Below are 25,194 nucleotides of genomic sequence, written 5' to 3'. Positions count from 1 at the left end.
AAGAATTGTCTTTGGTCAAGTATGTGTGAGGAATGCTTAAATGCACTTGCTATATTAAGCATCGAAAAGGAAATTGCCAAAAATTGTAATTTTTCTGAAATGATTAATGACATAGAAAAAAAAATAGCATATTTAAATAAATACATATTACACAATATACGTTTATTTCGAATCCTTTTATTTTTACTTTTAAAAAATATTTTAGGGCCCAAAAGGTTTCTTGCACCTGGGCCCCTTTATCGGGAAGGCCGACCTTGGCTGTGTCTATTGTCCGTAATAATAAAAAAATATAAATATATTCTGTTTAGTTAACTAAAATATTTTAGGGAAAAAAGTATTTATGTTAACTTCATTTATTTTATGCAACTGTCCATTTTTTTTAACAAACCTGTTAGTATAATTAGTATCTAATACTATATTTAGCTGTATACAGAATATGTACATATATCATGCATGTATGTATACAGAATATCTACATAATAATATACACATAATAACAATATAAATTAGTTTATCTAGCTTAAGATTTTTGCAATTAATATCAGAAATTGTAATACCTTTTCATAATTAAATGGCATTTCATGAGCAGAATCTTCCTTTAATTCAACATTGTTACCTGCTGTTGTAATACTTTTAGATATCTCTTGTTCCACTTCACATTTTGTTTTACTTTTTGATGAATTTTGTTTAGAACTATCATGAAGAGAATATGATTGATCATCATCATCATCATGCAATGACTCCTGTTGATCATCATCACTCTGCAATGAGTCCTGTTGGTCGTCGTCATAATCGTGCAATGAATCTTGTTGATCAGCTTTTTCCTCTAATGACTGTTCATCGGTATGTTTTGATAAAGATTGTTTAGAAACGTCAGATACTGTGTTTTTTTCACTTGTTAAATGTAAATTCTGAAGATTTTCATGTATGACTTCCACAATTAATCTTTCAAACAATTCTTTATTGAAATCAACGGAAGTTTCAGAAGTATGGCTGTCTTCAGATGGAATATCTATAATTAAAAATTTTTATTTACTTTAATCATCAAAGAACGTGAGAAATATTTAAATCTTTTATTATAATAATAATCTACGACAGACTAGCTTCAGAAGTTTACAGAAAATTTAAATGTTTAAAATTTTAAAAGCAAATTAATTACTTGCTTATGAAATTAAATGTAAAATCTTTGTGTATATATCTCAACTTTCTTTATTCAGTTACATAATGCAATATGCAATTTTATACCATGCCATTAGTGTAATATTTTTATATTTAGATTAAATAAACAAATAAAATGAATTTAAAAAGGCATTATTTTGTCCTAAAATATTTAATTAACTAATTATTAACTAGTAATAGCAATTAATTAATTAATTAGTAATGAGATCATTTAGTTTTATCAAATTAATATTGTTGTGATTTTATTACATCAGTTTTCTTCTTTTGTGATAGATTATACAATTTAGTTGTTAGGAGTATTTTGAGAATTTGAAAAATATAACCTCAACTGAGTGGCCAATTTATTATAACCATCTACTCAGTACATTGTTGGGCCACCTTTTATTCACAATACTGCGGCAATTCTCTTTGGCATGGACTCTACGAGATGTTGGTTGGAGGAATCTGACACCGTATCTGATAAATTGCATTCTCCAGTTCATTAAGAATGGATGGTTCTGGATCCAGCTGCCTGATGCTCCTTTCGACCTTATCCCACAAATGCTCAACTGAATTGAGATCCAGTGAGTGTGGAGGCCAACTAAGCAAGGTAAAGTCTCCATCATGCTCTTCAAACTATCTTTGGATAATTTGAACTTTATGGCATGGAGCATTGTCCAGTGGGGTAGGCTATTAATTAACATAACTGGATGTACTGTACTTGGTCAGTGATAATATTTAAATACCTTTGGACGATCAGACGTTTCACATAAAGCAAAGGACCCAAATGTCCCTCAAACCATAACATTGCTTCCACCAGCTTGAAGTGTTGTGGCTATGCACATAGGATCCATGCTTTCATGCTGCTTTCTCCATATTTGCACTCTACCATCTGCATGGTGCAATTAAAAATGTGATTCATAGGACCACATTATCCTTTTCCAGTCATTTATTGTCCAATCTTTGTGATCGTGTTCAAATTGGAATCATTTGACCTTGTTAGCTGGAGACAACAAAGGCTTTTGAACAGGCCTTTGACTTCCATACCCAAAACAATGTAATGTATGGCAAACAGTTTGTTCAGAGGCCATCAGAGATGTTCCCTGATCAGCTGTAATCTGATGTACTGTACTGTTGCTCTTCTGTTGGACTGGATAAGTTTGGCAACTCTCCTTTCAGCTTGAGCATCTAGCAGCCAAGGACAACCACACACCTTACATTGAGACCCAATTTTTTACTTGGTAGTCCACTCTTTGTATACATGAACAACAGCCACTCTCAAACACTTCATGAGCAAAGCAGTTTTGCTGATAACCACTCCACTGCTTCTAGCACCCACAATAATTCCACATTCAGTCTGTTAAATCACATCTTTTACCCATACCTTCACATAAAATTCCCTACAACTGTCTGTACAATCATCCAGCAATCCTCTTTTACACCAATCTCATCCTCTGGTGACAATAGAGTGCGATCATAGCTGATTTGTGTAAACTTTGCAGGTGGTCATAACAAATTGGCCACTCAGTGTATGAATGAATGAAACAATGCAAATAAAATCTATACCAATAAAAATTTATAATAAAATTACAAAACTGAAATAAAAATATAGGAAAAATGAGTACTATAGAGTAAATATTACAAAAGTAGTACTATAATGCAAACTATGGACCACTGCATATAATCTGCAACAATTCTTCCACAACACCAAAAATACTTTTAAACTAATTTTACTTTTGGTTATGTTAAAAAGTCTTCTCAAATTCACAAAATATGACTGTGTGGGGGCTTGGGGCCCTAAAAAATCGTATCTGGGAGTTTTAGGTAGGATCCTCCACCAGGTGTGAATTATCATACACACCTCTAATTTACTCTAGAGAAGTCATATTTGTAAGGCGCAAGGGTAAGAGTCACTCCAAAGTCCAGGAATGAGCCTCTGAAGAGAATGAATGCAAAACCAATTAAAATGACTTTAGAATAAAAAGGAGAATTTATTATGGAAACTAAACATAACACTAAAATTAAGTTTAAAATTAATATTAAATACAAAGTCTGTCCTCGAGAAGAAGTTAGCCTATTTCTATGTAAGTAAAACCTAGGGGTATCCAAACTTCGCGACTCACAACATACCAGGAAAAGAGTTGTCTTCTCTTCAAAGACCTTCTGCCTTCTTTTCAGTTCTTTTTGCACTTTATCTTTTTCCTTTCTTATCTCTTTTTACTGATTTATTTTCTCCAGATTTTACATGCTCCTCTGGTGCTGTTCTCTACTGTTGTGTTGGCCCTCTTTTCTCCAAGTTGACTCTCTTTCTGAATGTTGTCTTCACTCTCCTCTCCTCTCTTTCTTTTTCTCTCACTTCCTGCTTTCTCTTCCTATTTCTCTCTGTGGTTTTTGGCATTTCCTTTTGTTTTATTCTTTTTTCTGACCAATCATGATTTTATTCTGGAAGGAAATTGAGGCAATGAAGGATAAGCATGACTGGTTATTCTTTAGTCCTTCTTCTCTCTTGTCTATTATGAATAATCATATGTCTCCACATTATATGGATAGAGTAACATCTGTTACCTAACACTATTGAAAAGGGGGAAACGACGGTCATCCCCTTCATCTTTTCCTCTGAATGTTGTGAGATTTTTAACAATTAATTGATAACTTTTTTATTTTAATTTGTTTCTCTGAATTATTTTTAATCTGTATTTGCTAAAAATTTACAAGGGAGGGTCCCTAAAATTGAAAAAATAAGCAAAATTCCTTTACATTGTTAGCAAAGGACATCTTGTATGATAGATAACAATTGTGCGATGAACAACCAGACAAAACAAAAAACGGATATAAAATACATATATAGTTTAAAATACAATAAAATTTCCAACTTATTATTTAAAGAGAATACATTATTAAAAAGATGCTGACAGATCCATTCACGTCTACTTCGTAAATAACACAAATATTCCTTTAACACGTCTACAGTATCAGCCTTCCAATAAACATTTTCAAGCTGATTTTTGTTTAACATTTGTTTTAAGCTTAAGATGTATTAACTTAGATAATCATTAACAATTAATAGTGTCTAATTCTGACATCTTGACCAAGAAGACAGTCTTAATGATACACCAGGACTTGTCTTCTTCACTGTTGATATGGAAAAAGTTTGTTTCAGTGACGGATGCAGAAAATTCTTATAGAGATGCAATTTAATAATATGTTATTAATATAGAGATTCACGAAAACACCAGGAAGACTATCATATTCAAAGAAATCAAAAATTATATTGTTGGAGTATTATAATCTTCGTATGATATTGATTATTTTTATTGTTAATTTTTATTTATTTAATTTCTTATTAACTCACTAAATTTATTATAAATTTGAGATTAGAATGATAATTTCAGATAAAGCAACTCTGCCAAAAGTTAGTTTCTGCAGAGTTGCTCTTCTGTTTTTTAATTTTTGAATGCTGACAGTGAAAACCAGAGTCACAGATGAATAAATGTACATTATAATGTACATAATAAATGTATGTTACATTATATTCAATTTATTTATTGCCCTTTACAGCATTATATTTAACATTTATTGTTATGCTGTGCAATTATTGATTGTATCTTACTGTTTGGATTCAAAAATAATCTTCTTAATATACCAGTTTTGGCCATCATAAGTCAAGGACTGACAATACTAGTATTTTGTAATTCTAGATTTTAAGCTTTCATTGTACCACTTTAAAATTAACTGTTCTTTTTCTTACATTTTCTTTTTTCTTTCCTACATTTAAGAATATTTTTAAAAATTATTGTGTCTTTACAAACTGAAATTTCCAAATTGCCTTATTTTATTTCTAATACACCAAGAAAGTAAATGAACAACAGTACAAACATTTATAAATAACAATAGATTTTTTTTATCAATGAAAACTTGCACTTGCAAATTATAGGGAAAAAATTATAGTAATTAGGATAATTAATAAATAATTAAACAAATAAATAAGTAGAGATGAAAATCATTTATATAAGAACTGAACATATATGAAACTAAATAAATATTTATAATCTTTCACCAGTGTGTTTCTCAATAAATCAATCATAAAGCAATTCTGTTAGATCCTTTATTTTCAATAAAAATTTATATTTAAAAAAAAAACAAGGAAAAAAAGTGATGCTATAAACATAGTATACATTAGTTCTTCCACCTTCTGTTAATAGTTTGTAATTTGTTTGTATTCTTGTTGATTAATATAATGCAACTATTATGCTAGAGTGTTATTTCTTTGTATTCTTGTTGATTCTGTAAACAGGATTATCAAGAATACAAACAAATAACTCTGTAGCATATCTGCATCCTACTAATCAATTGACTGTTTTTAAGCCAATGAATAAAGTTACAGAATAATCAAACTCAGAATTATTATATTAAAATTGCATTTTAAATCAAGATAATAAGCCATCCCTTTTATATGTGCAGAGATTTTTATATTATGCACTTGTGACATCTTACACTAACTCGAGATAAATTTCTAAACTACTGATATTGAATTTCTCAGTATGAATTATTAGAATAAATATTAAAATTATTTGTCTCATTGATCATATATATTTATATATTCAATATATCATTCTATTTTTTTTATTGGTGATTTGCTTTTTGTCCTTATGTTACAATATGCAAAACGACTACTAATCTTAACACTGCGTTGAGTAACAACAATCCACAAAACCTTTTTATAACAGTGTTGTGTCCTATAACAATCTTCACAAACGTTTTCGACCTCCACCGAGGTCTGCTTCAGGTGGTGACTAAACAGTGTCTCCTCTTGACCATTGGAACAATGACACCCAAGATGTAAATAATGCACGTATCGCGTTTCACCCCTCCGCTTGTCCCAGTTCAAATTTACGGAGAAACGATTGCGCAGGCATGGAGATTCTTATTCGAAGAATTTGAACTGGGAATTTGAGAGGTGAAACGCGATACGCGCATTATTTACATCTCGGGCGTCATCGTTCCAATGGTCAAAAGGAGACATCGTTTAGTCACCACCTGAAGCAGACCTCAGTGGAGGTCAAAAACATTCGTGAAGATTGTTATAGGACACAACACTGTTATAAAAAGGTTTTGTGGATTGTTGTTACAATATGCCTGTGTCTACCCACTTCTGTATGATTACTCTGACAACCTCAATAGTATGTGATAAGTCCTCCACAGAGCCAAAACTTTGTGCTTATAGATTCATATTTTTATTATCTTCTGGAAAAAATACTAAAAAAATGTTTTGCACTTATAGTTATCAATATCTTTAAGTTTAACACTGTAGTTATGAATTGTCTCATAAAGTTATGACTTGGTTTGGTTTAATAGGATAATGCAATGTAAAACAAGGGTTATCTGAAAAGGGAGGGTACCTCTCTGAAAGACTTTCTACAGAAAATTGGCACCCAGTTAAGTGTTACACGAGAAGAAAGCCTAGAAAACTCCATGCAGCCAGTCTGTTGGATTGATGCAAACTCATGCACACAGATGCAGGAGTTTGCATCAATTGTGTAAGGTGAGTTTGCATAAGATGCAAACTCACCTTACACACAGTTATAATAAATAATAATCAACTAATTTTAATACAAATTATGAAAGTCTGCTTGATTATTTTTTACTAGGCAACATATTGAAGCAATTAATGAATGTAAGAATATGTTATTAAGAGTTATTAAGATAAACAGAGATTAAATTAGATTTTAAATTTAATTACTATGTATCTATTAATATATTTATAAAACTCTAAAAGTCACCATTAGAAAATCCAGTATGTTTTTGAATTTAATGTAAAAGAATGAAATATTCAAATAATTCTTACTTGTTTGCGAAAGCAATGGTAGAAGTGACGAATATACAGAAGCCATATTTATTTCGTTTCTAAATAGAAAATTTATTATACATTATTATTTTTAATAATTGAAAACATGAAATTATAATATTTTTATTAATAAATCAATTTTGTATCATTATAGAAACAGTTAATTTTTATTAAAAGTTTTCAATAATTAAATTAAATTTTAGACAATAATAATAACAATATTAATAAATAAGAAATTATTTTAAAACTGATATAAAATTCACAGTAAAACAAATCCCTAATTCCCAGGTTTCACAATTTACCCAAATCACAAGTTCTTTTTGGTTCTCTCTGCCTGATCAACCACTCATGGATCTACACTAAGCCTGTGAAATATTCTCCACCGCAAAGACACCGATGTTGATAAGTATACTCCAATCTAGCATCAGAAGCACTGCTGAGTAGCAAAAATTGGCTTATATGTCTGAAGCAGGAATAAATTACTCAGCATTCCAAATTTAGCATCTATTGCTATTTTTTATAACCTGTACTTGATCGTAGCTTGTCTACATTCTGTTTACAATATCAATGTAGCCAGTAGCCAGTAAATATAGCTATTCATTATCAATAAACGGTACAGTAAATTACTTAAAAGAAAATGTCACTACTGTGCTTAGTCCCTATAGACAGGGAATAGATGATCATGCATTGTGAGGTGAGGATAGCTCTTGACAATGGTGATGTTTTGTTTGCCAGAGTCGGAATGATCTTACATTAAGTATTCTTAAAAAATTTCTTTTTCAAGAAATTAAAAATTATTATTGAATTAAATTATCTCTATAATTAGTATGACTGTTATAGAAATAAAAAAATATATATACAATATTAAAATAATAAATACAGGGCCTTCCAAAAAATTGCTATCATTTTAAATTATTGTAATTATGATAATTATTATCTGAGAACATTGTAATGTACATTAAAACATTGGAAAACTGTCCAAATTTCACATTTATACATTGCAATTTCTCAATGTGTGCATCTCGTGTCACACAGCACACATCCAACCAATACAGTATTAAAATATTCTTCTTATGCTTGCTATATCATAAGCAGCCACAATTATACAGATGACCCCCCATAACACTGTTGATAATTCCGTTTTATATGAATTCCATGTTGTATGAGTCACTTAGATTTTACAAATACTGAGCCGTTCATAGCCCGGCACACGTATTTGTAAAATCTAAGTTACTCGTACAACATGGAATTCATATAAAATGGAATTATCAACAGTGTTATAGGGGATCAACTGTATAGCTCCTGCAGGTTAGGGTGCAACTATGCAGATGTGAATTTAGTAGTGAGTGAGAGGTTGTGAGTGATATAGTTCTTGCAAAGAAAAACAGGCACAAGCAAGAAGCGAGAAATCTCACTGGAGTGAGCGAATTTCTGGTTCTCACACATATCTGACAGGGTTTGATATTTATTGCAACTTGCATCTTCTCACCACATATTCTCACCCGCTCACGTCTGCATAGTCTCATCCTTACACAATGACAAGTGATTCCGATTCCAACTTTGTGAACTGCAGAATCACAAAATGCCTTCTCTATGGGAAGTCGCCATTTTCGTTTACAATGTTTCCTAAAGGTAACAGACAAGATGTTTGAATGCAGATGGGAGATGAAACTTGGACAGTTCCTCTATCCATTGGTGCACATTACATACTTCTTAGATAATAATTAATGATTAAAATAATTTAAAACGGTAGCATTTTCTTTGGAATTTTATATTTGAGATTTTTATTAATAATAATTAAATTTCTGTTTACAATAATTTATATATTCAATATATCATTCTATTTTTTTTATTGGTGATTTGCTTTTTGTCCTTATGTTACAATATGCAAAACGACTACTAATCTTAACACTGCGTTGAGTAACAACAATCCACAAAACCTTTTTATAACAGTGTTGTGTCCTATAACAATCTTCACAAACGTTTTCGACCTCCACCGAGGTCTGCTTCAGGTGGTGACTAAACAGTGTCTCCTCTTGACCATTGGAACAATGACACCCAAGATGTAAATAATGCACGTATCGCGTTTCACCCCTCCGCTTGTCCCAGTTCAAATTTACGGAGAAACGATTGCGCAGGCATGGAGATTCTTATTCGAAGAATTTGAACTGGGAATTTGAGAGGTGAAACGCGATACGCGCATTATTTACATCTCGGGCGTCATCGTTCCAATGGTCAAAAGGAGACATCGTTTAGTCACCACCTGAAGCAGACCTCAGTGGAGGTCAAAAACATTCGTGAAGATTGTTATAGGACACAACACTGTTATAAAAAGGTTTTGTGGATTGTTGTTACAATATGCCTGTGTCTACCCACTTCTGTATGATTACTCTGACAACCTCAATAGTATGTGATAAGTCCTCCACAGAGCCAAAACTTTGTGCTTATAGATTCATATTTTTATTATCTTCTGGAAAAAATACTAAAAAAATGTTTTGCACTTATAGTTATCAATATCTTTAAGTTTAACACTGTAGTTATGAATTGTCTCATAAAGTTATGACTTGGTTTGGTTTAATAGGATAATGCAATGTAAAACAAGGGTTATCTGAAAAGGGAGGGTACCTCTCTGAAAGACTTTCTACAGAAAATTGGCACCCAGTTAAGTGTTACACGAGAAGAAAGCCTAGAAAACTCCATGCAGCCAGTCTGTTGGATTGATGCAAACTCATGCACACAGATGCAGGAGTTTGCATCAATTGTGTAAGGTGAGTTTGCATAAGATGCAAACTCACCTTACACACAGTTATAATAAATAATAATCAACTAATTTTAATACAAATTATGAAAGTCTGCTTGATTATTTTTTACTAGGCAACATATTGAAGCAATTAATGAATGTAAGAATATGTTATTAAGAGTTATTAAGATAAACAGAGATTAAATTAGATTTTAAATTTAATTACTATGTATCTATTAATATATTTATAAAACTCTAAAAGTCACCATTAGAAAATCCAGTATGTTTTTGAATTTAATGTAAAAGAATGAAATATTCAAATAATTCTTACTTGTTTGCGAAAGCAATGGTAGAAGTGACGAATATACAGAAGCCATATTTATTTCGTTTCTAAATAGAAAATTTATTATACATTATTATTTTTAATAATTGAAAACATGAAATTATAATATTTTTATTAATAAATCAATTTTGTATCATTATAGAAACAGTTAATTTTTATTAAAAGTTTTCAATAATTAAATTAAATTTTAGACAATAATAATAACAATATTAATAAATAAGAAATTATTTTAAAACTGATATAAAATTCACAGTAAAACAAATCCCTAATTCCCAGGTTTCACAATTTACCCAAATCACAAGTTCTTTTTGGTTCTCTCTGCCTGATCAACCACTCATGGATCTACACTAAGCCTGTGAAGTATTCTCCACCGCAAAGACCAATTTTGATAAGTATACTCCAATCTAGCATCAGAAGCACTGCTGAGTAGCAAAAATTGGCTTATATGTCTGAAGCAGGAATAAATTACTCAGCATTCCAAATTTAGCATCTATTGCTATTTTTTATAACCTGTACTTGATCGTAGCTTGTCTACATTCTGTTTACAATATCAATGTAGCCAGTAACCAGTAAATATAGCTATTCATTATCAATAAACGGTACAGTAAATTACTTAAAAGAAAATGTCACTACTGTGCTTAGTCCCTATAGACAGGGAATAGATGATCATGCATTGTGAGGTGAGGATAGCTCTTGACAATGGTGATGTTTTGTTTGCCAGAGTCGGAATGATCTTACATTAAGTATTCTTAAAAAATTTCTTTTTCAAGAAATTAAAAATTATTATTGAATTAAATTATCTCTATAATTAGTATGACTGTTATAGAAATAAAAAAATATATATACAATATTAAAATAATAAATACAGGGCCTTCCAAAAAATTGCTATCATTTTAAATTATTGTAATTATGATAATTATTATCTGAGAACATTGTAATGTACATTAAAACATTGGAAAACTGTCCAAATTTCACATTTATACATTGCAATTTCTCAATGTGTGCATCTCGTGTCACACAGCACACATCCAACCAATACAGTATTAAAATATTCTTCTTATGCTTGCTATATCATAAGCAGCCACAATTATACAGNGATCTCGGCGTCGTCGGATGGCTAGGAGGGCAGTTCGAGTGGGGAGGGAGGTGAGCAAGTTGATAGGCGTCCTTAAATGACAGGAAACAGGTTTAAAACTAAACAAGCATTTATTATATACTCAACTAAGCACTACAAGAGGTTAAAAGCGGTTATCTCTACTATTTACATAAATTCGAGTACGAATTCTCCAGTTCGAGAGAGAGCGCTTACAAATCCTATATACCCCAAAATACCTGTCGGTGGCAGGGCGAATTGGCGAACGTTCAGGATATGGTGTCTTCCGTGTCTTCTATTCAAGATCCTCTCTCTATAGCAGGATCGGGTCCGCTGAATGGAGGCTCGAGAGTTTCGGTGACACTATTACTAAGTATAACTTCCTATGACGAATCGCCCTGAGGTTACGGAGATTCGAGATCATATACTTTTTCATGCGAGAGCTGACACGTCATCGATTCTTGTTGACGATGACGGTGCATTTTTCACACCTAACTGTAAACTTCCTCAGCGAGTTGTGATACAATCGGTGTAATCCGATCTAATACAAAATCTTCGGTTTTTTTCCGACGTTAATTAACAAGAAAATTTAAATTTTTAAAAGACCCGCAAAAATCCGCGGGCTCACAAATACATATAGTGACAATTTATTCCATCAAGAAATTTATTAGACTATTTCTAAAAACAAATAAAACTATACTGTTCAGATAATATAATAATTTTGCTGTAGTAATGTTGGAAGAGCTTTACCATTATTTTCTTTAAAAAAAATAAATAAATAATAAATTTTTTCTGTGATTTTAATCATTTATTTGTAAATAAAAATTTTAATTATTTTATGATATAAAATTTTATTACATACCTAGAATTTAAATATCTCGAAATTATACAAGAAACTTCAGAATTTTCTTCCAGTTGATTTCTATGTAATTCTGAATGATTTCTAGATGCTGAATTAGTGTGACTATTTGTTTCTTTTTGTATTACGTGTTCTCTTTCTGATGCATTACTTTTGCTTTTGTCTGATTTATTTCTTATATCAAAATCTTTTTGATATTTCTGTAGTTCTTGATATTGTACAGATTTCTTAGCAGTTTTTGTTTTATTTGGTTCCATTTCCCAGTTTTTTCTGTTTAAATTGTTGTCGTGTTTACTTTTTGTTGGAGAGTAAACGTAATCGCTTTCAGTTATTTTCTTCTGTTCTAAATGTTCTGTTTTATGCTGATGAATTTTTTTAGTTTTTTCAGTCTGAATAGATTTATTTTTCAAAAGTTTATGTTTATCTGTTTTATTTGTAATATTTGTTGGCATTTTTTGAAAAAAATTGCCATTTTCCTTATCAGAAATGCCATATACATAATTTTTTGAAGGATTATTATGTTTACTTGTTTCACTTGCCGATAACATCTCCAAATTAAATTTTCCGTCTTTATGTTTTGTTGGAGTTTTACTCTTATCCTAAAAATTATATTAAAATATGAAAATTAAAAAATAAAAATTACATTAAAATCCATAATAATTATCAGAGTTATAAAGTATTTTTTTTTTTACAATTATTATTTTTTTATTTTTGAAAAATAAACGATCAAAATGTTTCATTAATAAGCTTCTATTAAATCTATTAAAACATAACATTTTAATTGTCTTATTATTTTGTTAACGCTTTTTACTTTAACAACTATTTAACAAAAGAAAAATTATCATTTTTAAAAACATACAGATTATCTGTATATAAGGACTTCAGACTAATATGCATTTTAGGACTTCAGACTAATCTGTATTAGTCTGAAGTCCTAAAATGCAAATTATAAAATTATGTAAAATTATTCAGGCAGTGTTAGCGAAGCCTCTTATATGTGGCTTACAATATTGCATTCAATCTCAAAATATGATCGATTGATTTCGATAAAACTTTACCAATTTCCATTTATTGCAATGAAGAATCCAAAAACATTATAAAAATTTGGAGTCAATGACTTTGTTTTCAAGATACAAGGTTGTAGCATGAGTGTGCGCGACAAAGCGATATTGCACGAATCATGCAACTTTGTCAGGCAATGTCCCAAGATCTCAAGTACTTCTTCTACGTCGTTTATAGAATTCAGTTCATTCTCAAAATTTGATAAAATTTTGCCATTTTCCATTAATTGCAACTAGGAATGCAAAAATTTAATGAGGGGCCATGTAACCTCAACTGTGTTATTCCCGACATATATCGGGGTTGTGACCTTTGACCCGCTGAGTTGGAACCGAGATGTCTCGTTATAGTATTTGTATGTTTTTGGTATGTTTTTGGAACTAGATGTCGTGAGTCATTATAATTTTCTTATTAAAAATAACTTCCAAAATATAATTTTTTTTGTTTCTATATTTATCAATATATCTATTTTGTTTGTGAAAAATAAAAAAATAATTTCGGATGATACAATAGCCACGATTACTTTTTAAAAAATGTAAAATTTTTCATTAGGTTTAACATCAACAAAAATTCAACATGGTGGTCACATGCATCAGAGAAAAATTTTAACATGGGATAGGTTAAATATAAAGGAAGTAGGGCTCCATGACTTCATTTTTGATATACAGTGGAGTCAAAGTGACAATGTCCATGCCCCTGACACAATTGAGTCTAAAGAACTTAGGGAGGGAAAACCAGCATTGATAGCACCAAATAGAAAATAAGTGCAAAAAAAATGAACAAAACACAACAAAGCAATCAATGACAATTGCTTTGTTCTTGGATTGTCCTCCATGTTGGCAATTACAAGGATTGTCTCTCCATAGCCAGCCACTGTAAGGATTGCATCTCCCGTGGCCTGCAGCTATGAGGATCACCTGTGTTGTGACCAGCAGGTACAGATGAAGGCAGAGGCAGATGGGGTACCAAGATGATAGGGTGCCAAAATTCCAAAATTGTTACATGGGCAAACTAATAAATTCATAGAAAACAGCTACACACGAGTATGAAAAATTATATTATGAAATATAATATGGATTATATTAATAAAAAGTGATTTTATACTTTTAAAATTTGTAACACATTAATTAAAGATTTTTCCAAAAGGTACCATATTTCAGTTTGCCTCTGGTGCTGAATGCTCTAGCCACATATGTAAGTATAAGAATAGCATCTTTCGTGGTGGCAAGTGCAAACTTCGCCTGTCCGTGTCCATCAGATACAAGAATTCAATTCTATCACAATATGACAAAGTCGCACAATGTCCTAGTTGTTTTTTTATTTAAGAAATATATACATGCAATTAATCAAATAATTGATTTGATGAATTAAGAATAACTCTTAAATTTAATGATAAATTATGCTTTGTGTTAAAAATACAGAAATTAATAGTTATAATTTCTAGATTTTCTAAATAGAAAACAATCTAGAAATTACAGTAAAACCTCTAATCTCAAATCCTCTCTTTCTTGAATCCCTCCTACAATGAAACTGGCTTGTCAGTCCCAGCAAACACCTTATGCAATATAATGTATTTTTCTATTCATAAAAGTCAAACAAAATTTCACATATCTCAATGTCAACCTCCCTAAATTAAACTAGTTGAATTCGGTAGGTTTTGACCAACATCTTATTAAGTTTTGTAAATCCCTAATTAAGTTGCTTTAATATAGCTGTATAACGAAACCAATGGCATCTAAGTTGCCAACTTAAAAGAAAAATTGCTAAATTTAGCTTTCCTGTAGCATCATCGCACAACTTAAAAGTTATGTTCTCTGCCTAGCAGTTTTTTATGTCAGAGTGGGCAGAGAAGAGACACTGCAGTAACATTTTGTTCTTTTAATTTCATTGGAGAATACTGATTTTCTTATAATTCATATTTCTATGTAGAGCAGCATTCTCTACTTATGGCACCCATCTTGAATTTTGTCTTCAGTATTTATAAACTTACAAAGTCATTTACATTAATAAAGATCTATTTGCAAACTCCCTTAAATTTTCATGTATTTTTCTACAGATAATTCATATAATGTATTAGTGATACTTAATTTTTGAATAAGTTAACTTCAGTATAGCATAGAGAGGTAGTTTTGTGATATATCTAAATTCAATATACAGTAAGACCCTGCTTAACGCTTCCTTGATTAACACTGATTCGATATAATGTGGTCTGCTTGAAGCCTAAAAATAAGCTCAAAATTTACCCTGATTCAAATTATCGTGTCATTTCATTGATTTGTGTATAATATGATCATTTGCAAACATGAACTAATTAGCAAACTGTGGTGTAAGCAGCCGGGGGCTCAGGGGCCGATCCGTGATGACCACTTACTTGGCACGGGTTCATAAAACCCGCTCTCGTTGTTAATTTAGGAGGGCTTTTAAAATCTCAAGTGGGGCAGTGTGAGTAAGTCAACAGGCTTCCAAATAATTAGACAGGGTGACACAGGCTAAACAAATACAACACATTTAATCTACACTAAACATAACACATAAGGTTTTCTAAGGTTCGATACAAAGGATGTGTTCCTGCTTCTTATAGCTAAAGAACTACTTAACTAAAGAACCGAGAGAGAGGGAGTTTACGATTCTACAGATAATATACCTCATAGACCGATGATTCCTTATCTCGTTGTATAGGACGTAGGTAAAACACTCCTGGATCGGCGGAGTTGACCAGTAGTCTTCCTTTAAGAGAGACAGCGATTATGGTGGGAAGGTAAGGATGGCAGGACAGGTCTGGTCTCTACTGATGATGTCTGCCATTGATATCTGAGCCCAGAGGACTGTGTCCAAGCCCTTTTTATACCTGTTTTTAGGAGAGCTGACTAATTCTATGTATGATGTAACCTGTTCTAAGTTCGATTTGTGTCCAGGTATTGTTTATGTTAATTATCAGAAATTGAACATTTCAATAAATTTATTACCTCTTTCTAACTGGCATGATTACTCATTCTACCCCATAAATTTGATAACAGCTGTCAAACAAACTGAATTAATTGCTGGAGGTGACTAAGATCAGAGTTTGTCTTGCAACCTTAGTAATAATTGTTACAGTGTATGATCATCTGATCGGCTTTATCGGTTTCAAAATTGGACGAAATAGGTAGTGTGTGGGTTTTGTCATCCTTTCCCCATTTGACCTTTTGATCTCCGATTTCTACGTCGGAAAAAATAATTCTTAATTTATTTAATTATTATTATTTCTAATTATTCTCTTTGTTTTTTTTTCACTCCCCCTTTGGATGTCACAGGTGGCAATTCATCGTAGTGCCTTACTTTCCTTAAATCTATGTCTGTTTGGTGCAATTATGGAAAAAATATATCATCGTGGATATCATAGGCAATATCAACTTCACATGGCAAGAATTAACTGATGAATGCATGAACACAGTGTGGAAGAAGTTATGGCTGGAGGTATCCAAGAATTCTCAACTAGAAGAGCCTATCGCTGCATCGTTAGCTTGACCAAACTGTCAACTTAATTGATACAACAGGACTAGGAAATGTAGACAAGCAGGATATTGAGGAGTTACTAGAGGTTTCTGGTGAGAGCCTTACCAATGACGACCTTCAAGAACGAGCAGAACAAGGAATTCAAGTAGAACTGGAAAATAGTGATTCTGAAAACACTGAAAGAACTCAAGAATTTCTCTCCAGATTTCTTTAGTAAAAGTTTGGTAATGATAACCGCAATTATTGATCAAATTGTAAAAAATGATCCAGATTTTGAAAGGAGTGTAAAAGTAAGACAAGGCATTTTGGATTGCGATCTTCTGCTACTGACATTTGCTTAAGAAAAGAAAAAAAGCGACAAATGAAACTACACAACTTTATCACAAATAACAAAAATTTCAGAAAAGCCAGAACATTCATTACAAAAAATGAACTTTACATTTCTGTTTGCATATGTTTGTGTGTTATTTAACAAATATTATTATGCAAATTAATATAAAAATAACTTAAAATTAAAGTGAAATCTGTTTATTTTTGGTCACATGTTCCCCTTTCCCTATTTACTCTATGTTAAAATGATCTCGTTTAATACTGTTTCGCTTAGCGCTTTGTCATTTAGGAACGCATCCCCCACTTTAGTGGGGTCTTACTGTATTTATTTAAATCATAATTACAGCCTCATATATCATTCTAATAACGATTCAAATAAATATCATTGACTTAAATATTTTGCTAAATTATTCCCTTGTTCTACTAATTTGTACTAATGCTGACAACAAATCAGAGTTTGGTAAACCATGGTTTTAGCAAAAACTGAAAATGTGTTTTCAACCTGGTTTTGAACAGGCAACAAAATCACTATCGAGTTTGCTTGCCTTTTTTGATTCTACTTGTCTATTATTTACATATTATTTATTTTTGTTGGGAGTAAAGTTTACATGGATTTAAGATAATTCCACATAACTGATATACTACCAGAAAAGTGAAATATATTTGTATGCAGCACCAATTTATCATCCTTGACTTTTTTTAAAATAATGCCATGCATTATTTGTATTTAAAAATAAAATTAATGTGAAAAATAGTGTGAATTAATTTTAAAACAATAAGTTTTCAAATGCTATTTGTCAAATACTTGGACTCCAGTGTTTATCAACGTCAAAGAAACATGGTCTCTTTTTTGAAAGGAGTAATGTGTGATACAGGCATACTCATGAATCATGGATAATTGTTACTGTAGTACTTTATTATTAATAAAATGCAATAATAAAACATTAAATCCATTGAACTCAAACCAGTTTTGTATCTGATATTTAAAACAAGTTTTATTAAAAACTAGTCAATCAATTTTGAGAATTCCCAGTTTTCGTCAGCACTAATTTATGCTTTGAATGCAAATAAAAATTTTTCTATTTTTCATATACCTCCAAATTTTTAGTCCCTTCAAATTCGAGATTTATTGACCTTACCATATTTTCCAAAAAAGTTATATTATAATTTCTAATGAATAAAACTCTATGAACATGAATTTATGTTTATAGAGTTTTATTCATTTATTTTCTTTATTAAAATAAACAGAATTGTTATAAAATTGAATGTTATTCATGAACTTACTTGAAAATGTTCTGTGTTTGTACTTTTATCAATATTTGCTTTAGGAATTGATATACTTTTTTTCTGACTATTTAATGGAATGTCTTTTGCTGGTAAATATTCCCTTCTTAATCTACTTGGTTGAGCTATAACAAATTTAAAATGTATTATTCTATTAATTTGTAAATTTATTAGCTATTAATTATTATTATAAAAGTTATGTATAATTTTTCTACTATTTTAAAACTAGTAAGGTTATTTATATATTTAAGATTACAATCATTTATCTTACGTTTCAATGCTGAATAAGAATTTAACTAATATTCATATATAATATCACTAGCAGGTAAGCCCGACATTACTTGGGCAAAAAATAAGTACAAACATTAAGATTATTAGATTATTTTGTACTTCTGACCCTTCTATTATATTATATTATAGTATTTGATTTATATAACTATAAAGGTTATCTTATGTAAGGGTTTATCAAACCAAGTGACCAATCTAACTCATTTTAAAAATTCTTTAAATTGTGTACAGTAGAGGAAGAAAATTTTTAAAATGTGTTAGATTGGTCACTCAGTGCAATAAACTCTTACATAAGATAACCTTTGTAGTTATATAAATCAAATACTATAATATAAGAAACATTAAAACGAAAACCATGTAAACAGTTATTTTAGCCTACCACTGTCATGTTTATCGCGATACTCAGATGGTACGAAATGCCACAATTTTATTCATCAAATAGACACCAATTGAAAATACATCTTAAAAAATTTAAGATAACATATTTTTTTCTAATGTTAGCATTAACAAACCTTCATTCACAGCTTAATATCAAATGATGATCTTCTAACAAATCAAATTTTACAAAACACAGACCAAATATTTAAGCTCGGCACCCTCAAAAACCACTTAAATCATATTTTGTGCAGGCTGGTAACCTCGTATATTATGTAATTTTCTTATTCGAATGCCACCATACCGGTGGATCCGACAGGAAGAAGGGACTGTTAAGGATGAAGTTTGAAATTAATTCGACCAAAAATAGTAGTTGTCCTCCTCCTGGGAGAGAAGATGGTCAACGACTACTAATTAATACCAGTCTACTATTAATATTTGAAAAGTGATCTGTATTAGATAGGTTGTGATGGCCATGCATGTGATTGAAGTTGCTAACCTTAACATCTAAAAGACTTGATATAAGACTTGTTTAAATAAAAAAAAAGTCTTGTAAAAATGCGAGAATAATTGTTTTTATGTGTTCCTGTAAAAAAAACTGGTGAAGCCAGGTTGAAAAAGTAAAGCTCGGCAAAAATATCTAAGTAAAGGAAACTTTTGAAAATTGTGGCATAAGCATACTGGGAGCAGAATTGATAATAAGACTGAACATGTGAATAAAGTGCACATTATACAGACTACAACTGCAGGAAGTTTTGAATGAAACAATGTGGCCATGATAATAAATAGGAAAAATAAACATCTGCACAGAAAAAGACTTCAAGCTCTACTCTGTGCCTTAAAATCGTTGCACGTACATTAATTTGGCTAAACATTAGAACATCCTAAGCGGTATCAGTGAAAGAAGTTTGGGACAATGGATTTATGAGTTACTAAAGGGAGATGAAATCAGGGAAGGGTGTAGTATGTCAAGGTTACAGCAATGCAACATGTGAGTGATCAGCTATGGAAGATGCATCCCGGGAAGACTTTTATGTAAAGCTAGCCTCATTCTAACCTGAAGAAAACCCAGAAAACTCTATGTGGCCAGTCTGTTGGTGACAGGCAAACCCACAACAAACTACCGATGTTCAGTAGTTTTATCCACTCGGTTACTGTTGTCCGTCTGTCTCTGTCCTTCCTTAATCTTGAGAATGGAGTTAGATAGATGAAAGTTGAGACCAGACATTGAAATTGTAAAAGAGGACCAGATTAACTATATACAAAGTTCTGATTTGTACAGGAAATCACGTTATTTCAATTAAAAAATTTTTCCTCGAACAGAGTTAGATACATAATCAGCACAACTCCATTGCTAACAGGAAAAGTATGATGTACAGTAAAGTAAAACACTGCTACACTTTGTACAGGCAAGTGCTATGTGCTATCTGTCACAGTAATAGTATAATGGTGCATCTATTTTGCAATATATTATTATTGCAGTAATTCAGTAAATATAATATATTTTAAATTATATCCTTTTTTGTAAGAATTATACAGTCAACCCCCCTATAACACGGTAGATACGTTCCGTTCTTTATGAATCAATTTTGTACGAGTCCTTGCCAATCACAGCCCGACATATGTGAAGTTTACAGACTATGGCTGTTTGAAAGGTTTTCTTCCATAAAATTAATCGATTCCTAGACTAATTCGACTCAACATTTCCAAAACACATATATTTTTTTTGGGAATAATCTGTATAAACTATGCTATAAACAAAAAATTGTAGGATTACTTATCGAGTGTGCACTGTTCGACGTCGCCATTGCTTAAGCTTGTGCACAAATGGCAGCCGCGATTTCTGATAAGTTATTTTTCTGCAAAAACTTTGTTGAACTTTGGAGACATCATTAATATATATAATTTTTATGGACGTTGAATAAGAAATGTTTCTTTCACAAGAAACGTATAAAATTAGTGCTGTATTAGACTTACGGTACCTAATTTACATAATGTACAGATGATAGTAAACTCAACTTACTCGCCTAAACTCTCCGTAGCATGGCACTGGACGGCGGAAAGTATATATATAATTATAATAAAGTTACAATAAATTAAGTTAATATATAATTATATATACAGTACCTAATTTATATATAATTTATATATAATACTGTACAGACGATAGTATACTCAATTTACCTGCCTAAACTCTCCGTAGCATGGCACTGGACGGCGGAAAGTAGTTCGGCTGCCCGATGACGTTTTACCGAATTATAGGAGTTTTTTACCATGTTTGTACGGATACCGTCGCAATTTTTTCGCCGTCATATAGGAATCCGAACTATAGGAACCCATGTTATGGGGGTCAACTGTATTTAGTTAATTATTTTGTTAAATTTTTTTTCACTGAATGGCACTACATGTAAAGTCGACAATCAAATATAGAGAGAATTTAATCAATATATAGAAATCCAATTAATAATTTGGGGTAGGACATATAACATTATCTAAGTCAGAAGTATTTGAATATAATTGCCAAGTTTTGTAGCAAACTGATCAAACAGCCTAAGCATACATAGCAAACAAACAAACATTCTAATTTATATATATAGATTTCCTATCATATATCTCATATAAAACAATGGAGTACCACTTTTAAATTGTAATATGTATATACCATATTTCCTTGATTTTAAGATCATATTTTTACCCACTTTTACTTGTCTGAAACAAAGCTACATCTTAGAATCAATGGCATCTTACATGCATAGTCAAAACAACAATCAGAAGTCATGCAGGCCGACTACATGATGCATTATGCACAAATAATAGATATTTTTAGATATACTACTCAACAATCTTATCAGTCCAAATTAACTCTGCTTGTAAGGAATCGATTCCAAACCATTTTTATTTTCGTTTGGGGTTTATTTTTAGTTTGTTATTCTGTTTATTTTGGGGCATTTTATTTCATTAAGGATAGACTGCCATACCTAACCCAGGTAAAATTCTAAAACTAAAACTAACCTTACTACAACAACTGGTAGCAACCAATTACATCATTGAAATGATATCTCAGGAACTTAAAAGAATGATCTCCTGCCCCAAATTGTCACAAAAAGGCACAACAAAAAATTATAAAATATTAAATGTAAGGGCAATGACATGACTTTAAGAAAGATTACTGGAATTAAATGATTATTAGTCATTTATGTATGTAAAATAGGGTTGAGTGGGCGTAATCATGCAACGTCATCAACCGCACTATAAGGAGATGAAGCTTGAGATCAAACAAGGTGATGCTAAGAACTGAGAGAGGTTAAAGCAAGGCTTTCGAGTTCCGTTGTTGATGTTGGTGACAGTTAGGCAAATTAAATTTGTAAGATTTCTTTGTGAATTTTCGATAGATTTCTATTTCATACTTTTGCTTGTCGGTTTTGTGGAAATAATTCTAAGATAGTTATAATTTAATTTATTAGTCCCACATGTTGGAAAAAGTTTCTTGTGCATATATATATAGATTTATGTAGAGTAATTATTTCAGGTTTTTGATCATTAACAATTTTTCATTACTTATTGACAATGTAAGTCCAGGCTTGGCACTAACCAAACCCTCGTTTATGTAATGCACTGTTAGGAAATTACCCAGGCTCTCGATACAAATAGATAAGATGTTACTTGCTGATAATGAGCAATTAACTTATATTCCTTTTTGACATTTCAAATATCTTCAAGACAACATTATGATGTAGCTTTAATAATGGAAATAATGAAACAACTGAATTAGAATATTAAACAATGTAATCAGTTTGTAATTTTTAAATTAAAAGCAAATTCTTTCCATTAAAATCCAAAAAAGTAAGTTATTTTTAAAAATTTTTCCAAGTTTTATGCATATTCAGCTCCTGGATTCAATTTGGCAGCAAGATCAGCTTGTTATAGATAGTAACTTTAATCATTGTTTTACGCTAACCAATGTAGAAAAATGAGCATTAATTCTTTCTTTCAGGTGTATGTTTGAAGCAACACATAAGTTTGGATATGTTTAAAACAAAATAAATAAACAAGATGAAACACAGTGAGACTGGAAAAAATTTTACTTTTGTCATCTGATAGTATTATTTAATTTCCTCACACACCGGGTTGAATATAATATCAACTTACTTAAACCAAATAACCAGAGCGCTTGGAGCAAATATACATAGAAGCCTGAGGAAGAGCCCAGAAAAGGCATCAAAAACGTTCGCAATAATAGAACATAAACGCTCCGGTTATTTGGTTTAAGTAAGTCGGTATTAAATAGTATGACTGTTGATTGTTTTGTAAAATCTGCTTAATACAAACCTTGTTAATACAAAGTGCCAATTTTTATGTCCCTTCAACTTTTTATTAATAAGGTTTGACTATAATTAAGTGATATAATTTTCTTATAGTAAAAATTATAATTGTTTTGTATAAAGAAAATATTAATCAACATCATACCAAATTCATTCAATATTTAACATAAATTATAACATGTTTAATATACTTAACTATGTTATAAAGTTTTCTTTTTTTCAAGTATTCTATAAAAATTTTAAAGTTTTTTTTTGCTTTCTGAAGTACATTAAATCCTCATTTAATATTTTATTGTAACATTGATAAGAAAAAATACAAGTACATTTGTAATAATTTACAATTATTGTTGTTGAATTATCTTTATAAACAGTAAAACTGATTCTGAGATTGGAATTAAATACAGCTCTCCCTTGATAGTCCAACGTTTATTAATCCAACATGCTCGGTAGTCCGACGCACCTCCCGTCAAGGTACCCGTCCCTGTTACGTGTCTGCTTGCACAGAAGCATGTCACAATGTGAATCTCCCCATCCAATTCTTACACATTTCGTGTGTTTTCTGTGAGCAGTTCTGTTTGAACAGTTGGAGTAGGGAATATTGTAAACTACTGCTAGCAAAACAATGCAAAATATGTAATTATTTTCGGTAATCTGGACACTTTTGGTAATCCAACACCCCTTTGGTCCCATACCTGTCAGACTATTAAGGGAGAGCTGTACTGGAATTGCACACAATCCAATATTATTATTATAAACCAAACTTTTTACTTGAAATCTGATTAATATAACTTTCATTCATTATAATATTATCTTTTTTCAAATAATGTGAACCTTTATCCATATTAACAACACATAAGACATCATTTTGTGTCAATGTAAATTGTAAACAAACTTTTCCTGTTTGCATTTGTCATTTTAAATTTATACAGTGCACTTATAGTTTTGTTGGAATTAACAACTGTTTATTTTTTAACTAAATAGTGATAGGAGATGGTCCTTACAATTTTTGGTTTGTAAACATTTATTCTTTATCCCTCACCAATTGAAGATTAAGCCCTTTTCTCCATATCATCCACCATCACTACAACTATTGTCACTCATTACTTCATCATATATGATTATCTTATTAATTATTTTCATTAATCTTTCTTATATATATGTATAGCTCAAATTTATTTCAATGTTTAATATTAGAAGTGTTTTGAAACGTTATTTAGAAGTTTGACGTAACCAGAAATATGCCATAGAAACTCAACTCTTTGTTTATATCAATTAGTCTAAGGTAAAACTGGTTCCATTATATATATCATTTCACTAAAATTCACAGCTTCCACAATACTATCAATGACATTAAATGAGGACTTACTGTATGTACTTTGTAGTCTTTATTACTTAACATCTGAATAGCTAAATAAAAAAATTACTAAAAATCAAACACTAAGTTTATAGTAAAATTTAAAAATTTAATTAAATATACAAACCTAATGGATAAAAATATGCATTTTGAAAACAGGAACAAGAATTAATAGGAAGAAGATATGATTTGGCTGGATAATTAATAGAATTTATTATATTACCTAAAGAAATATATCAAATATTAATGAAGTCAAATTAAAATAATTGTATAGTTTCTGACATATAATTGATATAATTTTTTTAACCTACGTTTTATAGGAGTATTTGATTTTTTTGGTGTTGATTTTTTAGAACATGATGGCCCATATTCTTCATAAGTATGAATTGGATTTTTGAAAGTCTAAAATAAATTCATTTTAACTTTAAATATATACATATATATGATTTTATATATTTATAATAAATGTATAATGTATATATCTTATTTCTTAATTATTTTAAAATTAAAACAAAAATCTTATCAGTCCAAATTAACTCTGCTTGTAAGGAATCGATTCCAAACCATTTTTATTTTCGTTTGGGGTTTATTTTTAGTTTGTTATTCTGTTTATTTTGGGGCATTTTATTTCATTAAGGATAGACTGCCA

General features: G+C 30.7%; 1 protein-coding gene across 1 annotated transcript; it reads right to left on the bottom strand.

Moving 5' to 3' along the window:
* Positions 1–515: 515 nt before the first annotated feature.
* LOC111619067 (DNA ligase 1-like) lies at positions 516–24,943 on the bottom strand. Its single transcript, XM_023360715.1, has 6 exons — positions 24,857–24,943; positions 24,673–24,768; positions 18,207–18,331; positions 12,042–12,637; positions 10,075–10,133; positions 516–1,012 (listed from the first exon to the last, which is right to left on the bottom strand). The coding sequence occupies exons 4-6, from the start codon at positions 12,584–12,586 to the stop codon at positions 516–518; spliced, it is 1,101 nt and encodes a 366-aa protein (XP_023216483.1). The 5' UTR covers positions 12,587–12,637; positions 18,207–18,331; positions 24,673–24,768; positions 24,857–24,943.
* Positions 24,944–25,194: the final 251 nt, after the last annotated feature.

Source organism: Centruroides sculpturatus, unplaced genomic scaffold (genome assembly GCF_000671375.1).
Source record: "Centruroides sculpturatus isolate CEXI.00-Female unplaced genomic scaffold, Cexi_2.0 scaffold170, whole genome shotgun sequence".
Lineage (NCBI taxonomy): Eukaryota > Metazoa > Arthropoda > Arachnida > Scorpiones > Buthidae > Centruroides > Centruroides sculpturatus.
Note: the sequence above shows the minus strand (reverse complement) of the source record. Positions and strands in the feature narration are given on the sequence as shown.

Bases quoted from the DNA above. Each gene is read 5' to 3' on its own strand.
- LOC111619067 (XM_023360715.1), bottom strand. From the start codon at position 12,586: ATGTTATCGGCAAGTGAAACAAGTAAACATAATAATCCTTCAAAAAAT. The intron at 10,134-12,041 runs GTATGTAATAAA...TTTTCTATTTAG, and splicing joins TCGAGATATTTAAATTCTAG to AAACGAAATAAATATGGCTT. The intron at 1,013-10,074 runs GTAAGAATTATT...TTTTAATTATAG, and splicing joins ACCATTGCTTTCGCAAACAA to ATATTCCATCTGAAGACAGC.